This window comes from Toxorhynchites rutilus, chromosome 3 (genome assembly GCF_029784135.1).
Source record: "Toxorhynchites rutilus septentrionalis strain SRP chromosome 3, ASM2978413v1, whole genome shotgun sequence".
NCBI classification, from domain to species: Eukaryota; Metazoa; Arthropoda; class Insecta; order Diptera; family Culicidae; genus Toxorhynchites; species Toxorhynchites rutilus.
The window spans coordinates 251731820-251756126 of NC_073746.1; the positions used below are offsets into that span (position 1 = coordinate 251731820).

Consider the following 24307-nt stretch of genomic DNA (forward strand, 5'->3'; position numbering starts at 1 on the left):
TCCATCGGTCCAATGGTTTGCATCTCTTAGAAATAGTTCAACTTAATTAAATATCGTTAATAGTAATGATAAGTTGTGTGTTAGTCGGATGGTTCTCCGCGTTACTCACCATACAAAATACATCCAAATGTTGAACGCACACATGTCACTCTATGCTTTAAAAATGGGTTCAGCCGCCTTTTTCTTCTATGTGCCTTTATCATTCTTCAAGCGTTTTAAAGGAGTTTTGATTGCTGCTTGCTCACTCATGTGTCGTGGCACTGTAATGACACCTAGCATACGAAAAATTTTGTTTATCCTAATTTGCGCAACAATAGAAACTTCAGAAAATAAATAGTCTAAAGGAGAATCGCGTGCATTTATTTTTGCTTATTCTACCATCGTTGTAGGGACTATATCTTTTGAGTATGTAAAAGTGTGATGAACAAAGGGTGGGGACTACAGTGTTCATATCTGAATAGTATGAAACATTACTTCGAGTTCACTTAAACTCTACCAGTCATTGACTTATTAGGCTTCAAAGGATAAATTTCATAGAACATTCCCGGCAGCTTTAACAACCTTACATAAAAAAACAATCCTTTCGCTCTCATAATTTTCCGTTAGGTTCCGTTCGTTTTTTAACTGTCTCGGTTATTAAATTGCTTTGGGGAACAACTTCAATTTGTCTTTCAGTAACTTTCTCAGTTCTTTGATCTCCCCAGAATGACTGTCCATCAGCTTAACTCGCACCACAAATTCGCTTTTGGCTTCGAGTGACATCTGATCGAGGGCTGTGGCCAGCGAATCCGACAACAGCGGCATTTCCCAAGAAGCTGCAATGATGACAATATTAGTGGTGAGTAGCCGTCGTAAGTGAACATTGATTTACACAACTACTTACCCAATACAGCATCGCATTCACCAAAATTGTGTTTAAGCGCCCGTAAAATATCCGCTATCAGCTGGTGACGATTCTTCTCGGACATCACTACTAATGCATGCTCGTGATTGTTCTGCTCCGAGTCTTTCTTTTTCACCTTCCGTGTTGGTTGCGGGGCGGGTGCTTGCGAGTATTTGTCATAGCAAATGGTTAATACGAATAGTAATAGGGATGCAATCTGGAAAAAAGCAAAAATATATCATCGATAGCATACAAAGAATCATAAACGAATAAGTTTTTACTAAGTACGAAATTAACAATCAAATACACAAATACATTTAGTATTTCGTCATGTGTATTTTGGGCAGCGGTTTCCTGAATAGAATCTCCGATAAATGATGTCTAGTTCTAGGCTATTTTCAAGGAAAGATATTCTTCAAGAGAAAAAGGAATATGTTAGTAGAAGAATAACCTCATATAGTCCAACTAGGACAATACACTGTTGGAGCAGCTTGACAAATGATCCAAAGTAGGGTACGAACGATGTTTTTTCCATGCTTCGTTTCCAAAAACCGCTGTGAACTTTTAGCTTTGAAGATGAATCTCGTCAAATTTAACCAAATCGTTAGTTTGAAATCAAACGCACAATAACAGTTCGGCTGAAAAGTTCATAGGGTTGACGTCTAGATGGCGCCTCTTGCAAAAATATAAATTTGACAGCAATCGGTCGATTGGTTCGTGAGTTACAGCATTGAGAGTGAATCAACTTTTGTTATTGTGAAAAAAATGGAAAAATCCGAATTTCGTGTGTGATTGCATGAATTGGACTTCGAATTGCTCCCGCTTCCACCTTATTCACCAGATCTACCCCCCAGCGTGTATTTTCTGTTCGCAGACCTGAAGAGAATGCTCGCTGGCAAGAAATTTAAGACCGATGATGAAGTGATTATCGGAACTGAGGCCTATTTTGAGGAAAAACTGTTAATAACCAGTCATGCTTTACAACTCTTCTATTCACACGAATATCATGGGCTCATGAACTGATTTAACGAATGGGCAATGTTCCATTCATACAGGTCTCTTCTCGCTGTATCCCTTCCATTCGATTGAATAACCGCACCTTCATTCAACCCGCTTATGGTTTGTTTTCAGAGAGAAACAGAGAAACATTTGGTTTGATGAAAGTGATTTTTTTGTTTCTTTCATTCTTACGCTTCTAGTCAGGGTTGCCAATGATATTTTTCAGAAAAACTGGAAGAAAACTGGATCCTGTAAAAATCTTTTATCTTAAGAATAACGGCTTTCAGACGGCGCCAGTGGTTGTATGGTTAGCGTAATAGCCTCACAATCCGATCGGCCTGGGTTCAATCCCAGCTGGCACCGTTGGGATTTTCGGAGGCGAAAAATCTCTGGTTACGTCTTCCTTCGGAGGGGAACTAAAAGAAGTTGGCCCGGCTCATGAGTTGTTGAGTCTGATAGGTAGGAACAGGTGGAGTCGCCTCCCTGATGTCGGTGATTGGCACTAAAGTGGCGGAAATAGGCCGAGGAAAAATAAGCGAAGATAAAAAAGAAAAAGAATAACGGCTTTGATTTATCTAAAACGATGTTTTAACTTATTTCAATGCATAAGAAATTGCATTTCCTTCAAAACTTTGTATACCATTATGGTTCCCGGATTAAATCGCCTCAGGAGACGACTGTAACAGAAACAACCACTCAGAAAAAGGTATTGTATTAAAAAAATAAATAAATAACTGAGCAAACGTAATGCACCAGGCAAACTTATGCCGTCCGACGCTCGCTAAAGCTCGGTCATTGCTTAAGGCACGTATCCTTTGTTTCAAGCTAACCGGGAAATCAGTGGAATGTTCGATTTTTCACCTTTTTATCTAATGATGAAAACTGTACTATTTCGAATTTTCATAGTAAAATCCGTTTGCTATTTTGAACAACCATGAGTTGAACTATAATATTCTTCGAGAAACGGGAATTGAAGCGGACGCTGGGATTGGGCATATTCCTTAGGGTGACCACTATGCCACAACTAAAAACAACACAGCCACGCGCAATCGCAAAGCAGGGAAACAAAAGGAAATCTAACGGTGAACGGCGTGAATTTGAGTTATTTTCTTGGGGGAAACTATGCGGTCTCTATCTACCGCACAAAAAAAGTTTTTTTCAAATTGTGTACCGAACACGATTGCACGATTTTTTCTATGCGTTTGCCTGGTTTGCCTGTTGTTCATAAAATGGTGAAGTAAACCATTAATTTATCATATCATTCGGGCAGATGAAAAAAAAACAGATCTGCTTGAGATTTTGTTAACGATCCTAGCATCAATCATAGCACCCGGATGGTTTTCACTCACAGAGAAAAGTCGTTGAGGAAATATTGGACCTGATCACAAACGTCACTTCACGGTGAAAACGGAATGATTTGTATGCAAGGTTATATGCACTTCGTTTTGTTTTCACCGTGAAGTGACGTTCGTGATCAGACCCATTATTCGCCCACTTCGATGTTCGCGAGAATCGCAAAACCGGTATTTTTTTTCGGCAAGCTATGATTATTCAAAAAATTGTTTCGTTTTCACAATCTAGTTTCTTGCACGAACCTTGCACGCCAATAACAGTTCTGATATGACAGATTAGGTTAAGCAAACCAACGTGGTTCAAGTTAGCTTTGATTCTTCGCTCCTTGTTTCAATTTCCATGTTTTCAGCACTAAATGAGAAATAAAAATTTTCGTAGGGCTTCAGGAAACCATTTTCCGGTTTCGTCAGTGATCAAAGTTATACCAATGGCTTTTAACAAAAAAAAAAATTTTTCAGCTCGTTTAAATATCGTGTTAATAGCAGCAGCAGTGAATGGTAGCAGACCTACCTCGATACAAGCGTTGACATCATCATGAACCTGTTTCCGATTCCAAAGCATATCGGGCGATTTATTGTATTCGCTAATTGTACTGCTGATCAGCGCAAACAAATCGTTTATACATTTTAGGCAACTATCGGCACTTGTTCGTATCTCATCATGCTTCTCGCCCTTCCACAATAGCAGCAGGAAATTTGCCACATCCAGGAACACGCTTTCGTATGGTATTCGTAACACTAAATGCAATCGTGACGGCAGACAATTGACTAGAAATTTACCACTCGTGGGTTTCGAACCCTTCGTTCGTATTGTTCTAAACAGTTCCTCCCAGTGTTGGCGCAGATCTACTGCAGTGTTGAAGTCCTCTTCCGTTCCCTTCGTGTGCAATTCCAGAAGTGAGGAAACCAGCCTTAACATTCCGGAACGTAGCTGAAGCAGTTGCGTTTCCTGATCGTAACTATCCTTCCGATCTTCTTCCCGTTGCTGTTCAACCGTTTTAGGCTCCAATACAACCTTGTTATTCAGTGTGGTTTCAGCATCATCGGGAGGAAGCACTTTCGAGTAGTCTACAACCGGATCCCAGTGGACAAATATCGTCATATCGCGATTGTCACTTAACTCGCTCCATTTAATCCGATCCTCGTGTGGTTTCACCCGCATCAACCGATAGGCAGCAAGATTCTGTGCCAGTGTTCCGCTGAAGCAAACCATCTCCAGCAGTAGTGCTTCCACGGAAATAAGCGTAAAGTGCAAACTGTTCGATAACCGATCCCTGAAGTCAAGGAATTCAATCAGTTTGGAGAACGAGCCAAAGTTGTAGGAAGTCTTTAGGAACTCCACGCTGTTCTGGTGGATGAAGAAGTGTAGCGTCTGATCGTACACCTGCTTGGCCAATCCCGGAAAGCCACCATTGCACAGTTGGCCACAGTGCAGATAGCCGAGCGAGTCGAGTTGGATGTGTTTGATGTCAAGTGATTCGTACGCTCGGTGGGCCGCTTCGACGAGACCCAACCTGTGGTACAACTGCATGCAGAGCAGCTTGGCGTGGAAGTTGTTTATACTGTTGGACAGTAAGTGCGTGAGTAGGCAGAGGGCCTCCACCAGGGGCTCCGAACGTTGCAGTTTCCAGGAGCGATCATACATAATATTGACTGTAACGGAAAGAAAAAAAACGTAATCAATGTTTTTATCCATTAATTATTGACAATGCGCCTTGCGTTAGCTAGGCGGTTCGAGCACTCATAGCCAAATATCTTCTTTTGTTGATGATACAACCATAGTATTACTACATAGTATCACTAGCCTATATACAACTTATTGATTAAAAATTAGACTGAATGCTATATCGAGATAGATGCCAATCAGGAACAATCTGTCTGATGAAATTTATAGTCCTGATCGGTGACACAAACTAAACCTCCTCGGGCTCTAGAATACCCTTATCAAGGTGTTGAAGTCTGCGTCTCCGCGATTGCAGAACAAATGTTCCGAGGTTTCGCATTCGGAATTACAAAAGTTAGGTAACAAAATTCAATTTTTATTCCTAAATAAATTCAGCTCCCCTATATGCTTAAGCAGTTAGCTTCGATTCTGGGACCGAATGTGGTGTGTTTCCTGAGTCAAGATGATACAGCACGTGTTGTAATGGGCTAAACCGCGGTCAATAGGTAGGCACTGATTAATGCATCTCGAATATCGCGTTAATCTTCCAGATCATTATTTTTCTTGGCTGCTAAACATAAGCTGATTCCATCGGTTATCACTGGCGCAGAAAGAAGCTAGAGCACTTTGGTCATTCTGAACCAGTTGGATACAGTGATCCAATGTACGCTGCAGTTTATTCAGGAAGGCACTGTTCTTAAAATTTATGGGCTCGATTTAAAAAAAAAAGTAGCGAGCTCCCTGAATTCGAAATTATTCGATATCGAAGATTTATTAAGCCAGTAATCATAAATAATGTGGATGGAGGACCAGAGGATCCGAAACTGGAAGCGAAACATTTTGAGTATGCAGCGAAATCGTTAGATGATCTGTGGAGCAACCTAGCAATCGATGGATATCTCGTTAAAGCCGAATATATTAAGCCCGAAAATTCCCAAATTGAGAAAGTGGAATTTGTAGGATATTCAGCCGAATGATTTTCCTCGTCACGTGAGAACATCCCGGTACTCTTTACAAGTAGTCGAACGACAGGAACCGCTGCCTTGAAACAAGGAGTAGTCACTGTTGGAATTTATACAAAGTTGTTTAGTCCCGATGGAAACCAAATATGGCTCAATCTGACCATTCCCGATTATATCTGTTATTCTGTCCCGCACACACACCCACATACAAGATTAGGCATCTCAATGTGAATACAGCGCAGATGAGTTGATCTGAAACAGGACCCATCAGTGGAACGACAGACAGCATCCAAAATCATACGGGCATGAACTTTAAATTCAGTCAAATATATAGGGGAAGATTGCAAATGCGTTCCGTTGATGTTAAACACATGAGGGAACGTGTTAAATAACTACGAAGCAAACACAGAGGGCTGGTTCAGGACCACCGTAACTTTTTCAATTAACGGTATGCTGTTTACTTCAAGCATCAGGTAAATTCAATCTATATAACTTGTCTTGAAAAGCAGACCATAAACAATCGAAATAGTTTAGTATTGTAATGTTTCATCGTCTGAAAGAACATTTAACTCAAAATCAGTACTGGTTAAAAATCTATCTTTCCCTTTTTTAAGCATTGAAAACACGGTATGTCACCAAAACGTTGGAATAAAAGGAGCAAGAAAATGGTCATCATACGTTAAAATCCTCAGTTTTATGACACCTTTCATTTGACACTGCTAGAAGTTCGGTAGGTGGCGCCATTTCCGAAATCCAAGAGGAGGTCGGTTCAAGACCATCGGTCGGATTAGGACTACTTCCCCCTATTCTTTCAATTTGAGAACGTATTTTTTAAATTCCTAAGAAAGTGACCCTTTTGTTGAGCAGTGACAAATCTCGATGCTCGATTCAGTCTCGAACTTCTGAAAACCAGCTCCTGTTCCTCTCAGTCAAACACTAGATGGTTTGGTCCGAACTATGAATCAATAAAAAGTATAGTATAAACATTATAATAATATGGTTATCATTTAATTATTTTTCTACATATCCTGTAGTTACACTTAGGTACCTACTCTATCAAATTCCATTTAAAAATCTTATTTAATTTGAACGATGAATGTGCCACCCATATCTGGGTGACGGGGCGTCGAGCGTGTTAAGCGATAAGCGGCGCATAATTTATGACGCACGAAATTAGGGAAGAAATAATGAGGCATATAAGATAAGAAACAGGAATAGGAAATTCCCACGCCGGCAGAAAGGAATAGAAACCGCACAGATAAGCGGATAGAATTAGGCAGGCAAACCGACACGGTCTCGGTTGTCTGAGTAGGGGAGGCAGATCTTTTCTCTCCTTCACAAATTTAGGCTGGGTAAGAATTTCGGGTATATAAACTTAAGATTCTTGCCCATAAGTTCAGTTCAATTCATAAGTTCAAATTATAAACAATTCAATTCGTTAAAATCTAAAATAAAGCGTTGAGTTCAAGTTGGGCCATATTCAGTAATCCGAAATTTATCAAGGAAACCATTCCGAGCGTTGGCAACTAGGCGCCACGCTCTATAAGGAAAGGTATAAATCGAAAGATATCCCAAACCGAAAAGTGATCGTAAGTTTCACTCGGACGGACCAATCTGGAGCCGTCTGATACTGGAACGTATTTACGATCACGGGATATTTTTCCTTCGGGCTTAGCCCATAAGAGACCTCAAACAGTGAAAATAAATCCATGGAATTAGTTTCTCTGGTGGCTCCAGAGAGGACGAGCTAAAAGTCTTGCTTCAATAGCAAGCATCTAGAGAATTTAGAGTTCCCTAGATCACACAGTTATTTATCTAGCTATTACCCTGCTATAATCGTTTGAGGCTTTCCTATATTGAGACCAATTAGAAGTAAATTTAGCTCTGTTGAACAGTTTCCGTGCTGTTTTCCGAAGCCGCTTGAGCGTCTTGTTCCACCAAGGAACGTTTCTTGTAGAAGATACTCTCTTTAGTAGACAATTACTGTTACAGACGAGACTATCGTATCGTTTAATTCTTTTGAAGTTGATTCAAGCTGTTGAGTAGACCTTATTCTTGTATTGAGAATTTTGTGTTATGTGTCTGTGATCATACAAAGACGCCTCTTCCGAAACGTGCAAGTTGTGTATTCAAAAATTACCGGACTGTACAGTGCTAGGTCCAGGACTTCTTGTCTGATAGTGTTTGTAAACATTAATCCATTGCCTATATTGCCAATATCTATTCAAAAAAAATCACCTCGACAGTTAATTTCAGAACTACCCCACATAGTGTGATGAAGTCTTTGTTGACTTCTCTGCAGTAACTGACGAACGTTCGTTTGTTCGTTTGGGAGAGTCGGAATCCCGTCTTTTTCACAAAGCCTGATCGAAGTTCCTAACCCTCTTGCGGTAGCGGCTGAGTTGGTACCTCTCGGCCCAGGAACTACCAAATTGCCAAGCTTTGCGGATTTCGGAGGTTCACCTCGTAGAATCTTCTCTTTGTCAGAATTCTTGATGACGCCTCTTTGAACCACGGATATAACCACTACCCCTGATCACCTTTGCAAAGCGTAATGAAAACCATCCAGGGTACAATAAATGTACTTTTACTACCAGTTGTAACCGAATTCAAACATTCCTTACCTGCTAGCAGCGCGTACGGATCGGATGGACCCATATCGGTCGGCAGTAGTCCTTGGCCAAAGCTGTTGTATCCACGCTCGTAATGCAAACTGAGGGCAGTGTAGAGAGCCGACAGATGCTCTTCCGTAAGGGTAGCATGTGCCCCGCAAAACCGTGCTATCTGGAGCGAACAAATGTGTCTTTGCATGTGTTCTTTCTGAAACAAATAACAGATGGTTACTTGCTATTACTATTGTTAAGCACTTCGAAGGGTTGTCTAACTCTTACATTGCTAGGTAGAGTCACAGGATTGATGCGACATTCCTGCATCAATTTGGCGGCAAAACCGGGTCGTTCGGCCGGTTCAATGTACTCTAGAAACAGTTTCAGATCGTTCGCACAACACGTTTTATGACCAAACATACGGAAGTAATCCAAAAGCAAGTCAGACATATCACCAAAAAGTTGCTCTTTATCATATTGGCTTTGCACCATCAAACGATGTAGTTCTAATCGGGCAAGGTACGGACCACGATGTTTCCGGGACTGGGATTCCATAATCTATAAAATGGTGATGAAATAACACGGATCGACAAGAAAGATTTTGGGAAACATACCCCGCAAATGAACTCGTGACACATATCAACCGTATAATCAGTTTCGGGTGGTTTCTCTTGATTTTTGATGAGCTCAAACGTAGATTGTATATACTCCTGGTAATAATCCCAACGGTCCGGACTACGATTCAAAGGCATACAATTAAAGCTATGGGCGTTAAATATTAAATTAGTTCTTACTCATCCACAAGCAGTTCTTTCATCAGTTTATTGAGATCGGCCCATTTGTTAAGTTTTTTTAGTAGTTCGATTTTCGTCAAATGTGGCACACCGGGGTATAACTTATGACATACTGTTCCATCTAGAAAATCTAACATTTCCTGAAATTTTCGCTGATGTTGTAGTATCTGTAGGTATAACTGCACTTCCTGGGACGCTTCAAGCTTGTTCTCTGCAATCAGCTTATCGACCATGCGTTGGGCCAGGGCCAGTAAAATACTCGACTTTTGTTGATCGTTTGAGTCTGGACCGCGTAGCGCTTGTAAAACTACACTCATTACAGCCCAGAAGTAGAACGGATTGCGGGGTTTGAGTTTGTACAGCTGCAGAGCAACCGTTTGCTGGGCCTTGAAGTCATTCACTCGCATATGAGCGACAAAAAGCTGTGACAGCAGCTCCTCATTACCAGGGTGTTGTTTTGAGGCACTAGCAAATAGCTGACAAATTTTGTCCAGCTGTTCGGATTCCTTATAGCACATTGTCAGTACATGCAGCGTAGTCGAGTCCGTCGGATTTTCCTGTTCTAAAGTTCGAATAATTCCAGCGCTCTCCTCATCCCGTCCTAGACGGATGAAAGCCAAGGCCTTCAACGCGCGTCCACACTGGATAGAGGGGTTTTTCTTTAACACTTTTTCGACATCCTGCAGAGCCTTTTTGTAATTACCGATCTCTATCGACTCTAGAAGTAAACATAAAAAAAACATGAGTACCATTACAAGTGCGATAGTTTATTTTGGTCCATGATACATTGTTGAAACCTAATTAAGAAATAGACCGTTTTTATTACATCAAATTCGCAATGTTTGTGAAATTTAGCGGCGCTCTCTTTGACAACTGGATCATCCCTCATTGCAAAAAATAATGTTAAACGTCTGAGTGATCGAGATAAACAATAACCTCGCTGTTCACCCCTTTCAACCATAATCGGTGAGTTTGCAATACGATTGGATACTGGTAGACAAATCCTTTACATGAACACTCAGTAAGCTTTTGAAAAAAAAAATCACGCGTGTTTTCATTAATTGCCCATAGTTTTGTCGTGAATGTACCATTAAGGACCAAAATAATTATAGCGATACTAATTTCACTAACCGAAAATAGGCCGAAGCCTGCGTTCTACTACGAGCTCCACGTTTTGCATAATTCGGGCCGGTAACCAATGTAATTTCTTCCACGGCGGGCTGCAGTTTCAGGCAGAGCGAGTATTTACTAGCAGCACTCAGTGTGGCTATTTTCTAGAGCTGGATTATTCACTAAATTCGAAACAATTTAGTTTACAATTCCGTTTTTCTCATACACTTTCGGACGACCACCGCAGGAACACAAATCAGTCTGGAAAGTCAGAAAAGATCTGACATGCGAGGATGCCCAGAAACGGGAACAGATGAGTAACTTTGAGTAATACCATTACTTTGGTCGATGAGGCAAGAGGATAATTCACCCCAAGACGGGTCTATGGTACTAGGTGAGGCCGTTTCGTCACTAAGTTGGTTAGGGGAGCGGTATATGAAAACAGTACGGAAGAAAGCAGAAGGGGAATTATTTCCTTGAAGCGTGAAAGAGACAGACTGATCACGAGCGAGCTCCTGCACAAGCGTATTGTGTTTTGTTTACAAACAAAACACAGTAGACTTCCAAGATGGCTGAAGAGTGGTTTTAGCAAGTTGGCCCACCTTAGGATATACTTCTACGCGCCTTGATTCACCCAACCAAAAATTAGACACACACAGTGCGGAGTCAGAAATTTTAGGTGATTTTTCGAATGTAACTTTGTACACAAAAAAAAGATTTCATATCAGATTTATGTATACTACACATATATTTTTGCAATCTAGCCGCGCACATAAATTACACTAATTTTGCATAAGGAATTAAATTTTAAGCATATAATTTTCATTTTGAAAATGAATTATTTCTCTTAGGGGCTCTCCACATACCACGTGGACAACTTTAGGGGGGGTAGGGGTTACGAAAATGTCCACGCTTGTCCACGGTGAGGGGGGAGGGGTTTTTGATAATGTCCACGTGGACACGTTAAGTATCTTTTAAAGTAAAACATTCAAGTTAGTAGTCAAAATTGAATGAGATCTGTTTTGTATTTACACGATTTTTTGATTTTGAAAAGTTGTGCCATGGCGTACAAGATCCCAGCCCTTCTGGTTATCTGAAACAAACAAATTGAACAGATTCTGAATCAGTAAAGATGCCACTATCGCATAAACCTCGGACATGTCAAAGACGTGTCTTGACAAAATGGCGAAAATTTGAAGAAAAAAATGCTGTTTAAAACATTTTTTTTCAAGTTTCTTGATTTAAAAAAAAAGGAAAGTTACGAAATTACCATTTTTTCTAGGTTCATGCGATAGAGAGATGCATACAGATTGTGTTCATATAAACATAAATCGGATAAGTAGAACTTGAGATATCGTGTAAGCCAGTTTGAAAAAACATGTTTCGAGAAAAACGCGTTTGAAGTTAATTGTTATGATACTTGATAAGATATCGCATCACTAAAATCGCTATAACTTGGTAAATAATGAAATGTTCGAAAAGTCTCTTCTATGGTATATTCTTAAATGTCTGAATTGGAGAAATATGAAGAAAAAAAATTATTTTTTTCAAATTTCTAGACTAGAATTCTCTCTTAGAGAACGCAACATTGTGCTAATTTCAAATTCGATCAGATTCCGGAATAAGGGTTTATTTTACCGAAAAACACTTGAAGGAACTTATCTCATACTGCGATTCGTTTCATAAACTCGACGAAAATACATATTTGTAGCGAATTGTAAAGGGCAAATCATTCACAAGAATGTTGAGTTAAAAAAATCTTAGCAAGTGAATGGAACCTCGAAGCAGGTTTTCGCTTGAAGAAAGTTATGGCTGGGTCTGATAGGACTGGAAGAAAATCTATATCATGAGCTTCTACCAAGCAACTAGTTTCGATGAATTCCAACAAGTACTGCTAGCATCTGAACGTATTAAAATCAACGATCCAGAACGCTTCTAGGGCACTTCTTAAACTCCACCCGCCTTACAAACCAGATATTGCATCTTCAGATTATTAACTGTTAAGATTCTTGTAAGAACTTCATCTTATTGCATAGCATACGTTCTGAGAGGATGGAATTCTCAAGTTCCATGAAGGATGCTCAAATATTCAGGAAAAAATGGTTCATCTATGATCGAAAAGATGTATGTCTACATAAATATGCTTTTGGTTTTTTCCTTAGAATCGGCACGAATTTTTCAGGACAATATTTAGCATGATTTAACAATTAAGAGTTGTCGATCAACGGAATCATCGATCACGATGATACTGCAAATGTTCTGTTTTTACTAAGTTCCTGTGAACCGAACCTGTGAAAGCGAAAGTCATTAATGTTTAGACGAGAAAATTCTGTTTTCAAACAAAGTGCTTGATTTCATTGTCTGATTTTTTGAAAACTCGAACAGCCAGCTTTAATAAAAATTCTCGAGAATAAGTTCACAATCGATATTTTAAAATGGATATGGGAATAACGTAAATGGAGTTCGGAAGAAAATAAAGAGCTCCCGGACAATGTTGAAAAAAATCGAAGATTTCAAGACAAATCGTTACCATTGGTAAGGCTGTAATTTTTATCAATAAAAATATGGAATTGAAAATAGAAACAAACTTGAAATGAAATTTAAGCGAAAAAAATACGATTTCTTGATTTTTTCCTCAAAACCGGAGGAATGTCCACGTGGACAACAGGGGGAGGGGTATAAGGAATGTCCACGCATGTCCACGGAGGGGGAGGGGGGTGTCTAAAATCGTGCTTTTTCTGTCCACGTGGTATGTGGACAACCCCTTAAGACTATGAAGACTAGAGTTGCTTCTTTCCTCTAATAGCGAATTCGTTTTTGTTCAGTTTAAACCCCAGTGCCACACTAACTGCAATTTTTTTTTGAAAAAGAATTTCGCTGGAAAAAAAAATTTTACAAATAAAAAATTATGGACAGTGGATTTGAGGCATCATTTGTTGTGTTGTCCATTTCACGAGATGCTTCAAAGTGTTATAAATAGTCGACAGCGACAGCATTTTTGTTGAATCGTGAAGTATCGGCATCTGGGGTCAACCAAAAAAGTTTGAAGATGAAGAATTAGAGACATTACTCGACCAATATTCGTGTCGAACGCTAACAGAGCTTGCAGAACCGTTGTGGGTAACTCGACAAGGTATTTCTAAACAACTCAAAGCCGCAGGATACATCAAAAAGCAAGAAAATTATGTTCCATGCGAATTAAAAGCGAGAGAACGCACAAAAGGAAATCTTGTTGCATCGAATTGTTACCGGAGACGGAAATGGATTCACTACGACAATCCAAAACGCAAAATATCATCTGTAAACCCCGGCACACCAGGAACATCAACGCCGAAGCCGAATATCCCTGGTGCCAAAGTAATGTTCTGTATTTGGTGGGATGGAGACTTCTACAAGCAACAATTGATCCGTTTGAAACGAGCTATTTTCGAAAAACGTGCAGATTATGAGACAAGACACGAGTCGATAATATTCCATTATAACAACGTTCGGCCTCATGTTGCTGTTTGAGTGAAAATCTATTTGGAAAATAGCGGATGGGAATTTCTGGTTTACCACCTTATAACTCATACCTTGCCCTTCCGACCACCATTTGTTTCGATTGATGAAGAATGCTTTGAGTGGAATACGCTTCACTTTAGAACAGGGTATCAATAATTGGCTGGATTAATTCTTGGCTACGAAAGACGAACGCTTCTTCGCGGCGGAATCCACGTGTCAATCACCATCAACCAGTGAGGGGACTACCCCTGGATTCTTCCTATCAAACTCAACAACTGAGAACCTGGGGCAAGAGATTTCTCACTATACAAAATTTTGTGCACGTCGAGCGTAATGCACAGTTGAGTGTATTGAGTGTACAAATGCTACTTGACGATACTTTCCCTTTATTTGGTATAAAATATTTTGAATACATTGATTTTTTTTATGCATATCTATTAGTCACACATTTAACTAGCTGTACGTGCAATAAAATAAAATTCCAATAAAAGTTTTCTGCTAATTATTTATTCCTAAAAATTCAAAAAAATCTCTATTCTAGGCATCGCAAAATTTAGTATACACCTTAAATTTCTCCGAACAAATTAGTCTTGTAAAGCTTGCTTCAGAATGAGCAAGTGAAAAATTACTTGCGAAATTCGTCCTTGCAAAATATTTTCGCTGAAGTCATTCACATTGAACTACGAAATCATGGGAATCTGTCAAACTATCTGTAAGGACGATACACGAAAACAAGTTGTACGAGATTGGTGAAACAAATTCATATCACTCTCAAATTCAATATCACAAACAAATTCAATTATATCTCGAACTCGATACAATTCAATATTAGAAATTTCAGTAGAGTATAAATAAAAATTCGGAAAATTATTTATTATCCTGTAGCAAGCTTGAATGTTGCTTATATCGTTCCATCGATGTGAAGTTGAGCGATTTTTTTTAAATCTAGTTGCACCTATCTTGATTGCCTTGTTCTAACTTTCTGATGTGGGCAGAGGCTACTGTCAAAACAACGCGGATTCGTATTTTTTCGCAGCAAAAGCTTGGGAGGTTCTATTTTTTTCGCTCTTTCGCAAGTGAAAAATGTTCGTAAAAATTCGCGTAAATTTGTCTTCATTGTGAAGGGTTGGAAAACAAGCAAGAAGGGTTGGAAAACAAGCTTAGGTAAGTTTCTTTGCGTAGGTAAGGTAAGTTTGAATTTGCGTACTTTTTCTCATCAGTGATTGGTGTCAACCAAGCCCCGGGCAAGGGGATATGATCCGCGAGTCAAGATGTGCTACAAATTTAGCTGTCATTGCCAAACCTATCAAATTACTCGGCGAACTCAAGGCAAATCTATGGAACAAGGTGCGCCCATTCGCTAACTAAAAAAAGAATTGTTTTTTGAAAAAAAATTTATGTGAAATGTAATGATCATGATGATCACAAGGGTCTGAATGATAATATAAAACGTAGAACCCTAGGTTGATCACTTGAAATGTAGTATTATATTATAATGTAAACCATTATAATAATAAAATATAAAATCAGCATCAAACACAATTTCAGTTTCATATTATTTCACAATTTTCGAGGAAACGTATTACTCTATTACATAGAATACATATTGAATACAGAAAAGTAAATTTTCATTCATTATTTTTTGTTCTAGAAGTGTGTTAATTTCGTCCTTAATTTCGTTTTCCAAATGGCGCAAATCATTATAGTGCCTTCAACGCAAAGACAATAAATGAAACGCTTGCAGCGTAAAACGTAATGAATATAATGAATATAGCAATGAGTATTTCATAAAGTATCAGTATATTCCACAAATTGTGCTCAATCGTCTTAATTTACTTTTGTGTATTTTTTAAATGGCTGCAGAAAACCACTTCACGTTTTGACCCACCTGGTAGTATGTTAAGTGCCTTGTTTTACACCAGCTTGAGAGTTTGGCAGTTCTCGCGAGTGACAGTGGTCGCAAATTGCATTTGCGACCCGGACATGTTTGACGCTGTCAAATCCTATGTGCTAGTATACGGATGCCCTCAGGCTGGTGTCAACACTTAACCGTTGTTTGGGAAGTGTTGATGTTTGTTTTTTATTGATGTTTGAATCTTTTTTATCAGAATGGCAAGTTAGAGGAAAGAAATAGATATTGTTACACGTACAATAATAATAAGTATGAATTGTCGTGGAAAGACATTGCAGGAAATAGCAACTGCTGTCGGAAGAACCTACTCTACAGTAAAGAAAATCATAAACAAATGGGAATACGAAGGAACCATGGAAAATTCCCCGGTAGAGAACGCAAACGGATCCTATCTTCTGATGATGAACGGGTAATTGTTCGAACATTGCGAAAGAACCCTAAAAGAAACATTCCTAAATTGACTACGGAAGTAGCTGGGTCTGCACAGACACTGTCCGGAGAGCAGCATACAGGAACAATCTGAGAGGTGGTGTTGGCCGTGAAAGTATTACATCTCAAAGGTGAATATGAAAAAAATGACTACAGTTTTCTAAGGCATATACAAACAGACCTAAGGAGTTCTGGAACAAGGTCTTTTATACGGACAGATGGCGTGCTTCAGATTCAGTATTTGGTTATCACAGTAAAAAACGGCGGCGGTAGTCAAATAATGCATGACACATTGGCGGCTTATGGAACTGGAACCATGCTGTTTATCGATTCGGCGATGGACAAGATGGCTTAGTTGATCTTCCTGAAACGTAACCTGCATTCTCCCATTCAGAAATTCGGTCTCCCTCGTAATTACTACTTTCAACAGAATAATGACCCGAAGCAAACTGATTTCGTGGTGCTGTAATACCTACTCTATTATGTCTCAATCAACACCAAACACCTCCGAAATCACCGAACTTGAACACTATTAAGTATTTGTGGCGGGAAATCAAGAACCATCTATTCATCAAAATCCAGGGAACGAAGCGGAACTCAAAACGACGATTACGGAGGTCTGGGAGGTACTTTCGTCTACAGTGACCAGAAACCTCGCCTTGGTGCTTGCAGGAAGTGCTGAATGCCAAAGGGAGGCCATACCAAATACTGGGGGTTTGATTTTTGTTATCTATTAACATTTCTGAACTGATTTCAATTTTCGTTTTAAGGAAAACTTGAACTGCACACTCAATTTTGCAACATCTTAGTTGGAGATTTTTTGTTTGTATTTTAAACATGAAGTAGAAATGTGACCATTTTAATTTTTTTCTTATCACTACATGAGAGTAAATGAATTGATTTTACGATGATATATTCATTATAGACGATTTTAATTATTTATTTTTCAACCCCGAAAACTCAATAATAACTAACCAGCACGAGTTGTATACTCAATTTTGCGATTGACTGTATACATTTAAAAAATTTCACTATTTCCTGGAAACAGTAAACCTTAATTTGGTTTTCCAGGCACGAAATGTTTTAAAAACATCGCAAGCAAAACCAACATCACCGATTCATCGAATGAAAAAAAGTGTAAACAAATGGAAAAAATATCGGAACCGCTAGACACACAAGACGTTTACTTGGTTTGAGATATCGGTCCGCGTGTGTTATCTATTTTTGTCCCAACAATTTGGTGCGTGTGCTATTTATTTTCGCAAATTCGCTAATCGATGTGGCAATATCCGTTGTCGCCCTCGATTTGGAGCAAGATTTTCTTTGGTTCCGTTTAGTATCGTGAGAAGTTTTGATCCTTTTGTTTACATTGTTTTTCCTGCTTTGGTGACAGCTGCTGGAGGCTGATTTGTTGCACCACCGGAAGCGACCGGTGATGTGCGGAGTCGGGAAATGAATGATACAGCTACGTCTTTAACGCAGTCCGAAGCTAATACAGTAGAACCGATAGTTGACCAGAACACACGAAACCAAGAGCCAATAACTTACATTCAGTTCATTTCCGATCAACTGGTGCTTTATTTGCGAGAAACACTGGATCATATCGTGCTCGTCATTTTCATATATACGCTTCTATGTCTCGTTTTGTACAAACTGCTTTTCCATCGCTGCTGTCAGTGGTTGAAGATTTTTCGAAAAAGTCGTCTCCCTCCAACAGCCAACAGAGCACTTCTCGTCACTGCTCATCCCGATGACGAATCGATGTTTTTCGGTCCCACCATTCTGGAGTTGCGCCGCCAAAACTGCCGAATCTTTTTGCTGTGTCTTTCGGAGGGGAATTACGCTCACCAGGGCGACCTCCGTAGGCAGGAACTTTGGGATGCGTGTGAGTCGCTTGGAATCAAATCGGACGATATAACACTGCTTAATGCAACGCACCTGCAAGACGATCCCGCCCTCGAGTGGAGAACGGTTACGATCGCTAATCAGATCCTGAAACATCTGGAGGCACTGGATGCGGACCTGTTGATTACATTTGATAAAGATGGCGTCAGCGGACATCCGAACCATAGTGCCATTTATTATGCGACAGCTTCTCTTTGTCTATCTGGAATGATGCCGAACAGTAAGTCCCTACAGATAGAAAAATGAACCTGTTCACTAATTGTTTTTGGGTTTCAGAATGTAAAGTGTTAACACTGGAATCGATTAATGTCTGCCGGAAGTATGCCTCGATATTGGATCTTCCAATTACGTTGTTGCTTTCTACTAACTGGTAACAATTGAGAGAATGCTGAACGTTATCAGTTCGTCAAATTTTTATGAATGTTATTACAGGTCCATACTGAGCTGGAAATCGCGAGCTGCAGTTCAGAACGCTATGCGTCTCCACCGTTCCCAACTAGTTTGGTTTCGAAAGTTGTACATCGTGTTTTCCCGCTACATGGTGATCAACTCGCTCCGTGAGATCAACAAGTCCGACGTTGAATTTGAGATACTGGATTCTTAATTCAGACAGACGAAACAAATAGCCGAAGAAATTTAAACGAGAAAGTGTAGGTGAGAGAACTGTTAGCAGAAGCTCATCCGTGCAAGAATTTTAAATTGCGCGAGAAGGGATACAACTATCGTTGTTGTAAGACAAACAAAAAAGAGAAAACAAGATGCTTTATAGCTAGTCCTTCGATATAGTAGCGAATCGACTTAAGGATAGAATACACAACGCTAGGGAAATAATTTTAGTACACTTATCTAGATATGCTAAAGATGTTTACTGCGAAAATTGAAGAGGAAGTTGTGCAGAAACACTGGAATAAATGTGTGAATGAAGTTTGCCGGTCCGCAGGTTCATCAGTCATCAGTAGTAAGGCAATACTATTTTATACGGAAAAGACATAGTCATTATTTGCAGTTATTTTTGTACATAAATAGACGTGACACAATTTGTTTGAGCATTGCATTCTTTAATAAACGTTCGTCAACTAAACTGTTGAACTTAATAGTATCGTCTTCTGTTACATTCGAAGGGCCCTATTATAGAAATCGAATCGAGGATTCGATACAATCACTATCACTATCACACCGAGTAAAATCTGGAATTATAGAAATCGAGGAAAACAGCTCGATTCGTTACTCTGCTCGAATGTCAGTGACAGTAATGAAATATTTTGAAACGAGTTTGAAATGTTTCACAAAGCACTATAGAAAGGATGCCAAATCTTTTTTTGAGACATCGGCTATGAAAATTATAAATATCCGTATTTCCAAAAGTGTTAACCCATTAACGACCAAGCTGTAAACATTATTTTTTTAACGAGAGCCATTGGTGTAATTTTGATTATTGACGTTATAGAAACCCCAATCTTCAAGAATTATTTTTTTCCGTTCTTCCATTTCCCGGAAAATCAAAAAAGCGCCAAACAAAAACATTGGCCAATACCTACGTTTTTGTTCCTGTATGAGGTTCAATCCAATTATTTTATTCCTACAACACAATGTGTGATCTTTTATCAAAGTAATATTCTAGAAAAGTTTACATATTTTCATATTTGGTAAGGCTTTGTTTTTTGTTAGGTTCTGTGAGGTTATGTACTTTCCGCACATAGTTGCTTTGAATCGATTTTTATCTGTATATATAAAAATGGAGTGATGTCTGTCTGTCTGTCTGATTCTTATAGACTCGGAAACTACTGAACCGATCGACATGAAAATTGGTATGTAGGGGTTTTTGGGGTCGGGGAAGGTTTTCGTGATATTTTGAGACCCCTCCCCCCTCTCTAAGGGGGGGGGGGGCTGCCATACAAATGAAACACAAATTTCTGCATTACTCGGAATTTAACCAAGCAAACGAAACCAAAGTTGGCATGTGAAAGTTTTAGGGTGCAATAAATGTTTCTATGATGGTTAGACAGTCCTTCCCCCACTCAAAGGGGGGGCTGCCATATAAATGAAACACAAATTTCTGCATTACTCGAGAATTAATCAAGCAAATGAAACCAAATTTGGCATGTGGAGGTTTTAGGATGCAATAAATGTTTCTATGGTGTTAAGATACTCCTTCCCCCTCTCTTAGAGGGGGCTGCCGTACAAATGAAACACAAATTTTTGCATTACCCGAGAATTAATCAAGCAAATTAAACCAAATTAGGCATATGGAAACTTTAGGGTGCAATGAATGTTTCTATGGTGGTTAGATACCCCTCCCCCCTCTCTTAGGGGTGGCTCTAATACAAATAAAACACAAATTTCTGCATTACTCGAGAATTAATCAAGTAAATGGGCGGGACGAAGTTTGCCGGGTTAGCTAGTGCCCAATAAAGTGATACAAATTTGAATGAAATTGATAGTAAGTGGTAGCTAATAGATTAAGCTATCATTTGATGCCAAAGCCTTACCATAGAGTTGCTTTCCAAAGCCATGAAAAATTATCGAAGTTACTGTTCGATTTTTCGAACGCTTGGCAAAAAAAGGGGTAATATGGTTATGTTTTGGAGAAAACTGATATTCCCTCTACGAATGAAGCTTAATGGGTGTAATGCATGTATGGATGTGTAATAAAAACGACTTCATGGAACAATTTGCTTTACAAAAAATTTAATTATTAGAAAATGAAATTAATTCCGTAAGGAGTCACGTATGAATTCCACTTTTTTTAGCAAAACAATTTTTTTGCATGTAATTTTCTTTTAGCGTCGATTTCTCGTTGTAGCGGCGTCAATAGCTTTATTGTATTGGGCCACCACCTGTGGCTCTAAATTTTCGCTTGTTGTGTGCTAGTGTTTTCTTTACCTTTCACCTCATGTCAATCCAAATCTGTAATTTAAAAAAAAATCATTATTGTTTTGCAAGACATTTCAGCTTTAACATATGGTATAGAAAGTTTGGTATAGTATAGCAATAAAAAAGAAAATTACTGACAAAAGTAATACGTACTAATGTACGCTAGCAGGAATAAGCAATTTTTAGGTAGGAAATACGGTTGATATTAATTCAAAGAATATGATAAAATTTACTTATGAAGCTATAAGTATCGTAGAAGAAATACTTACTCTCTGCCATTCTGAACCAAGACACATTGATGGTCTCAGTGCATCAATCTCCTCACTGAATTCCACCCACTTTTCCTTAACAGGGATTTTATTTGAACTGCCTCCAAAAAAAAACTCGAGCAATGTTTACATTCGCTTTCATTGGTTCAACGAGTCGTACTGGTGGTGATTTGTCTGTCCACTCATTTTGAGCCACTGAAATATGCGCTGGTAGTAAATTCTGCATTGTAATTTTCAACATGATTAATATAAATAATGATGGATTGAACACTTACCTTCAAAACAAAACAAACAAAACAAACAAAACAAACAAACGAACATGTGTTGAAAATTGCATATATTTAGGCGTTTCTGAAATGTTTCCCAAAGGAAAGTATCAGGGACGCAAACCAAAACAAAATAATTCTCTGAAGATATGCAAAAAGCGAACCAAACAACTCGAAAATTTCTGACACTTCGATAGCTATCAATCGCTCGGTGTTATCGAATTGCTCGATTTCTATAATAGTAAAATAGAGCTAACGAGCAAAATTCTTATCGCCTCGATTTCTATAATAGGGCCCGAAGTTTCCATACGTCCGATGTATTGGAGATTATTATGGGAGTCAAGTCGGTATAAGTCAGATTTTTCCCTTTGGGGTTACATGATAATTTCACCCAATTCTAAGAGTCGGGCGATTCGAAGGTACAATGACAAATGAACAGAGTTTATTGCACCTGCCACTTGTCAATTGACTGTCACGTCGTGAAGTGACTCATTGTCATATACAGGGCATTAGACAGATGAGCCAGAATATTTCAGAAAGTGATAGACTAGGGGCTTTCGGATCTTGCTTCCCGTGCATGACGAAGTCATAGATTGGAAAAACTGATTTTTTCATCTTCATTGTTTCTGTCAATTTTTGCTATGTTTAGATTGGGTCGGCGTCAAACAGCTTCTAACCGACGATGTATTGTGAGCTTTATCATGTCTGTCTCTCTTCCTCTTTCTCTATCTCTTCTCTCTTTCTTTCTCTCTCTCTCTATCTCTTCTCTCTCCTCTCTCTCTTCTCTCCTCTCTCTATCTCTCTCTCTTTCTCTCTCTCTCTCTCTCTTTCCTCTCTCTCTCTCTCTCTCTCTCTCTCTTCTCAGTCTCCTCTCCCTTTTTCATGACGTCCTCCTTGATACTCGCTCCTCCGAAACGATATTCGTAGTGTTCCTCCATCCAGGCCACGATCAAGCGTTGCCAGGCAGACATTTTGTTGTTCTCCAAGTCGCTTACATTCCATCTCGCCAGTATCCGTTTACCCGTCGAGACGTGAACTGATTAGGAAGCGCCCTCCATCGTAACGCGTCATAATTCTTTTTCCAACGAAGCGCCGATTAGGTAGTGCCCTCCAACATGACGCGCACTCCGGCACAGCTACTCCCGTGGGGTATGCACCAGTTAGAAGGGGCGCTCGCTCGGTTGAAACGATCCTCGCGATCCTCCTTTTAGAGTAAAAAATCATGCTTTCCATGAAAAATATAAAAAAAAATAGCGCCTTCTATCTTTAACCGAGAAGACTATAAAAACAAACTCAATAAATACGAGGGTCGTTCAAAAAGTAAATTTCAGTGTCCCAGCGTCATCTCGCATGAAAAGTTGGAACTACAAAATTTTACCATGTGATTTCACAACATTTCTAAGCAGTTTGCAAGAAACCATGGTCGGATCGGACGCGTCGTTCGTGTTTTATTGAGTTTTAAAATGGAAGTGCCGCTTAAAAAGTCGTTCAAATATGAGTTACGTTCTACCATTCGTTTTCTGACCGCAAAGAACAATAGTGGTGCTGAAATTCATCGAGAATTGTGTTCAGTGTATGGTGTAGGGTCTTCAAATGGTGAACCGATGGCGGAAAGAGTTCCAACAAGGCCGAGAAGAGGTGTTTGATGAAGAGCGCGCGGGGCGACCTACCGAAGCCGTGTCAGACGAGAACGTCGAGCTCGTTAGACAGCTGATAAACGAAGATCCTCCTTACTCCGCAGACCTCGCCCCTAGTGACTATCACTTATTCCCGGTGATGAAACAGGCGTTCGGCGGTCAACAATTCGAAAACACTGAAGGAATTCGAAACGCAGTTACATCGTACTTCAAAAAGTTGTACGCTACGTTGGACACTTCGCGCTCGGAATAGAAAAACTCGTGCCATGTCTCGAACGTTACGGCGATTATGTAGAAAAATAGAAAATAAAACATATTATGAAAATCACCTTGTTTTTTGTCCTAAATTTATTTTTCCGCGATTTCTGAGGCACTGAAACTTATTTTTTGAACGTCCGTCGTAATTACGAAAATGAAAATCCTTTTTTTTTTTGCAAAAGTAATGCGTTTCCAAAGAAAACTCATAGCCTTCAATTTGATATGTCGATCATATGAATCGGTCCAGTAGTTCAAAAGTTACGAGTTTTGATAGTGGAAAAAATAAGTAAAATAGTTTTTTCGAACCATCGATTAACTTTGAAAAATCATAACTCAAAAACGGAAAAAGTGGCATCTCTGATATCGAGATATGTTATGTAAAAAATCTTCAGTTTTTAAGAAAAAATATTTAAAAATATAGCGCCCCCTACTGCTTATTGCATAGAGGGCGTTGCATTGCATATTGCATAGGAGACGTAATCGACAACACCATCAGTGTTGGGAAAACGCATTTTTGTTGTTTTTTGGCCTACAAGCATAACCATGCAAATTTCCGATGTAATGATCTGTCCAGTTGAAGGATATTATCGGCAACAAGAGGGCCTAGTTGATTTTGCGGATTATAACATATTTTTTCCATTTGGAAACCGCTTGCGTCTATTTATGCGGACAATCAATCGTTTCAACGAACATTTGTTTGCATAGCGTAGACGTAACGTTGCTCTGTTTGTAGAGTTAGTAATTACATTTCCGATAATAGTCAAAACGTCTCCGTCGGTAGTTTCAGTTCTTATCGGAGAGATCAAAAAGGTTTGGAAGAAATTTAGTGAAATGCTTGGAACAGGTGCTCCTGATTTGTTGCGAGTCTACTTTCTTCCTTTCTTTTA

At 39.2% G+C, this 24307-nt stretch overlaps 2 protein-coding genes across 3 annotated transcripts; one reads left to right on the forward strand and one right to left on the reverse strand.

Moving 5' to 3' along the window:
* LOC129776145 (phagocyte signaling-impaired protein) lies at nucleotides 1–10631 on the reverse strand. Its single transcript, XM_055781582.1, has 8 exons — nucleotides 10391–10631; nucleotides 9260–9977; nucleotides 9080–9200; nucleotides 8751–9023; nucleotides 8484–8679; nucleotides 3746–4887; nucleotides 884–1100; nucleotides 1–815 (listed from the first exon to the last, which is right to left on the reverse strand). Exons 1-8 carry the CDS (start codon nucleotides 10437–10439, stop codon nucleotides 637–639), a joined length of 2895 nt encoding a protein of 964 aa, XP_055637557.1. The 5' UTR covers nucleotides 10440–10631; the 3' UTR covers nucleotides 1–636.
* A 6710-nt stretch (nucleotides 10632–17341) lies between these two features.
* On the forward strand, nucleotides 17342–19210 carry LOC129776165 (N-acetylglucosaminyl-phosphatidylinositol de-N-acetylase). 2 transcript variants are annotated; one of them, XM_055781635.1, is made up of 4 exons: nucleotides 17366–17451; nucleotides 17605–18336; nucleotides 18393–18486; nucleotides 18549–19210. In XM_055781635.1, exons 2-4 carry the CDS (start codon nucleotides 17664–17666, stop codon nucleotides 18718–18720), a joined length of 939 nt encoding a protein of 312 aa, XP_055637610.1. In that variant the 5' UTR covers nucleotides 17366–17451; nucleotides 17605–17663; the 3' UTR covers nucleotides 18721–19210. The 2 variants fall into 2 exon arrangements, with proteins under 2 accessions (XP_055637609.1, XP_055637610.1); XM_055781634.1 differs by having other exon boundaries at nucleotides 17342–18336.
* The last annotated feature ends 5097 nt before the right edge of the window (nucleotides 19211–24307 follow it).

What these genes read in the sequence shown, in the direction of transcription:
- LOC129776145 (XM_055781582.1), bottom strand. Translation starts at nt 10,439, where the DNA reads ATGCAAAACGTGGAGCTCGTAGTAGAACGCAGGCTTCGGCCTATTTTC. An exon ending in AAAGAACTGCTTGTGGATGA is followed by an intron (nt 9,201 to 9,259) that starts GTAAGAACTAAT and finishes TTTGAATCGTAG; the next exon opens with TCCGGACCGTTGGGATTATT. An exon ending in TCCGTACGCGCTGCTAGCAG is followed by an intron (nt 4,888 to 8,483) that starts GTAAGGAATGTT and finishes TTTCCGTTACAG; the next exon opens with TCAATATTATGTATGATCGC.
- LOC129776165 (XM_055781634.1), top strand. Translation starts at nt 17,664, where the DNA reads ATGAATGATACAGCTACGTCTTTAACGCAGTCCGAAGCTAATACAGTA. An exon ending in ATCTGGAATGATGCCGAACA is followed by an intron (nt 18,337 to 18,392) that starts GTAAGTCCCTAC and finishes TTTGGGTTTCAG; the next exon opens with AATGTAAAGTGTTAACACTG. An exon ending in TTGTTGCTTTCTACTAACTG is followed by an intron (nt 18,487 to 18,548) that starts GTAACAATTGAG and finishes ATGTTATTACAG; the next exon opens with GTCCATACTGAGCTGGAAAT.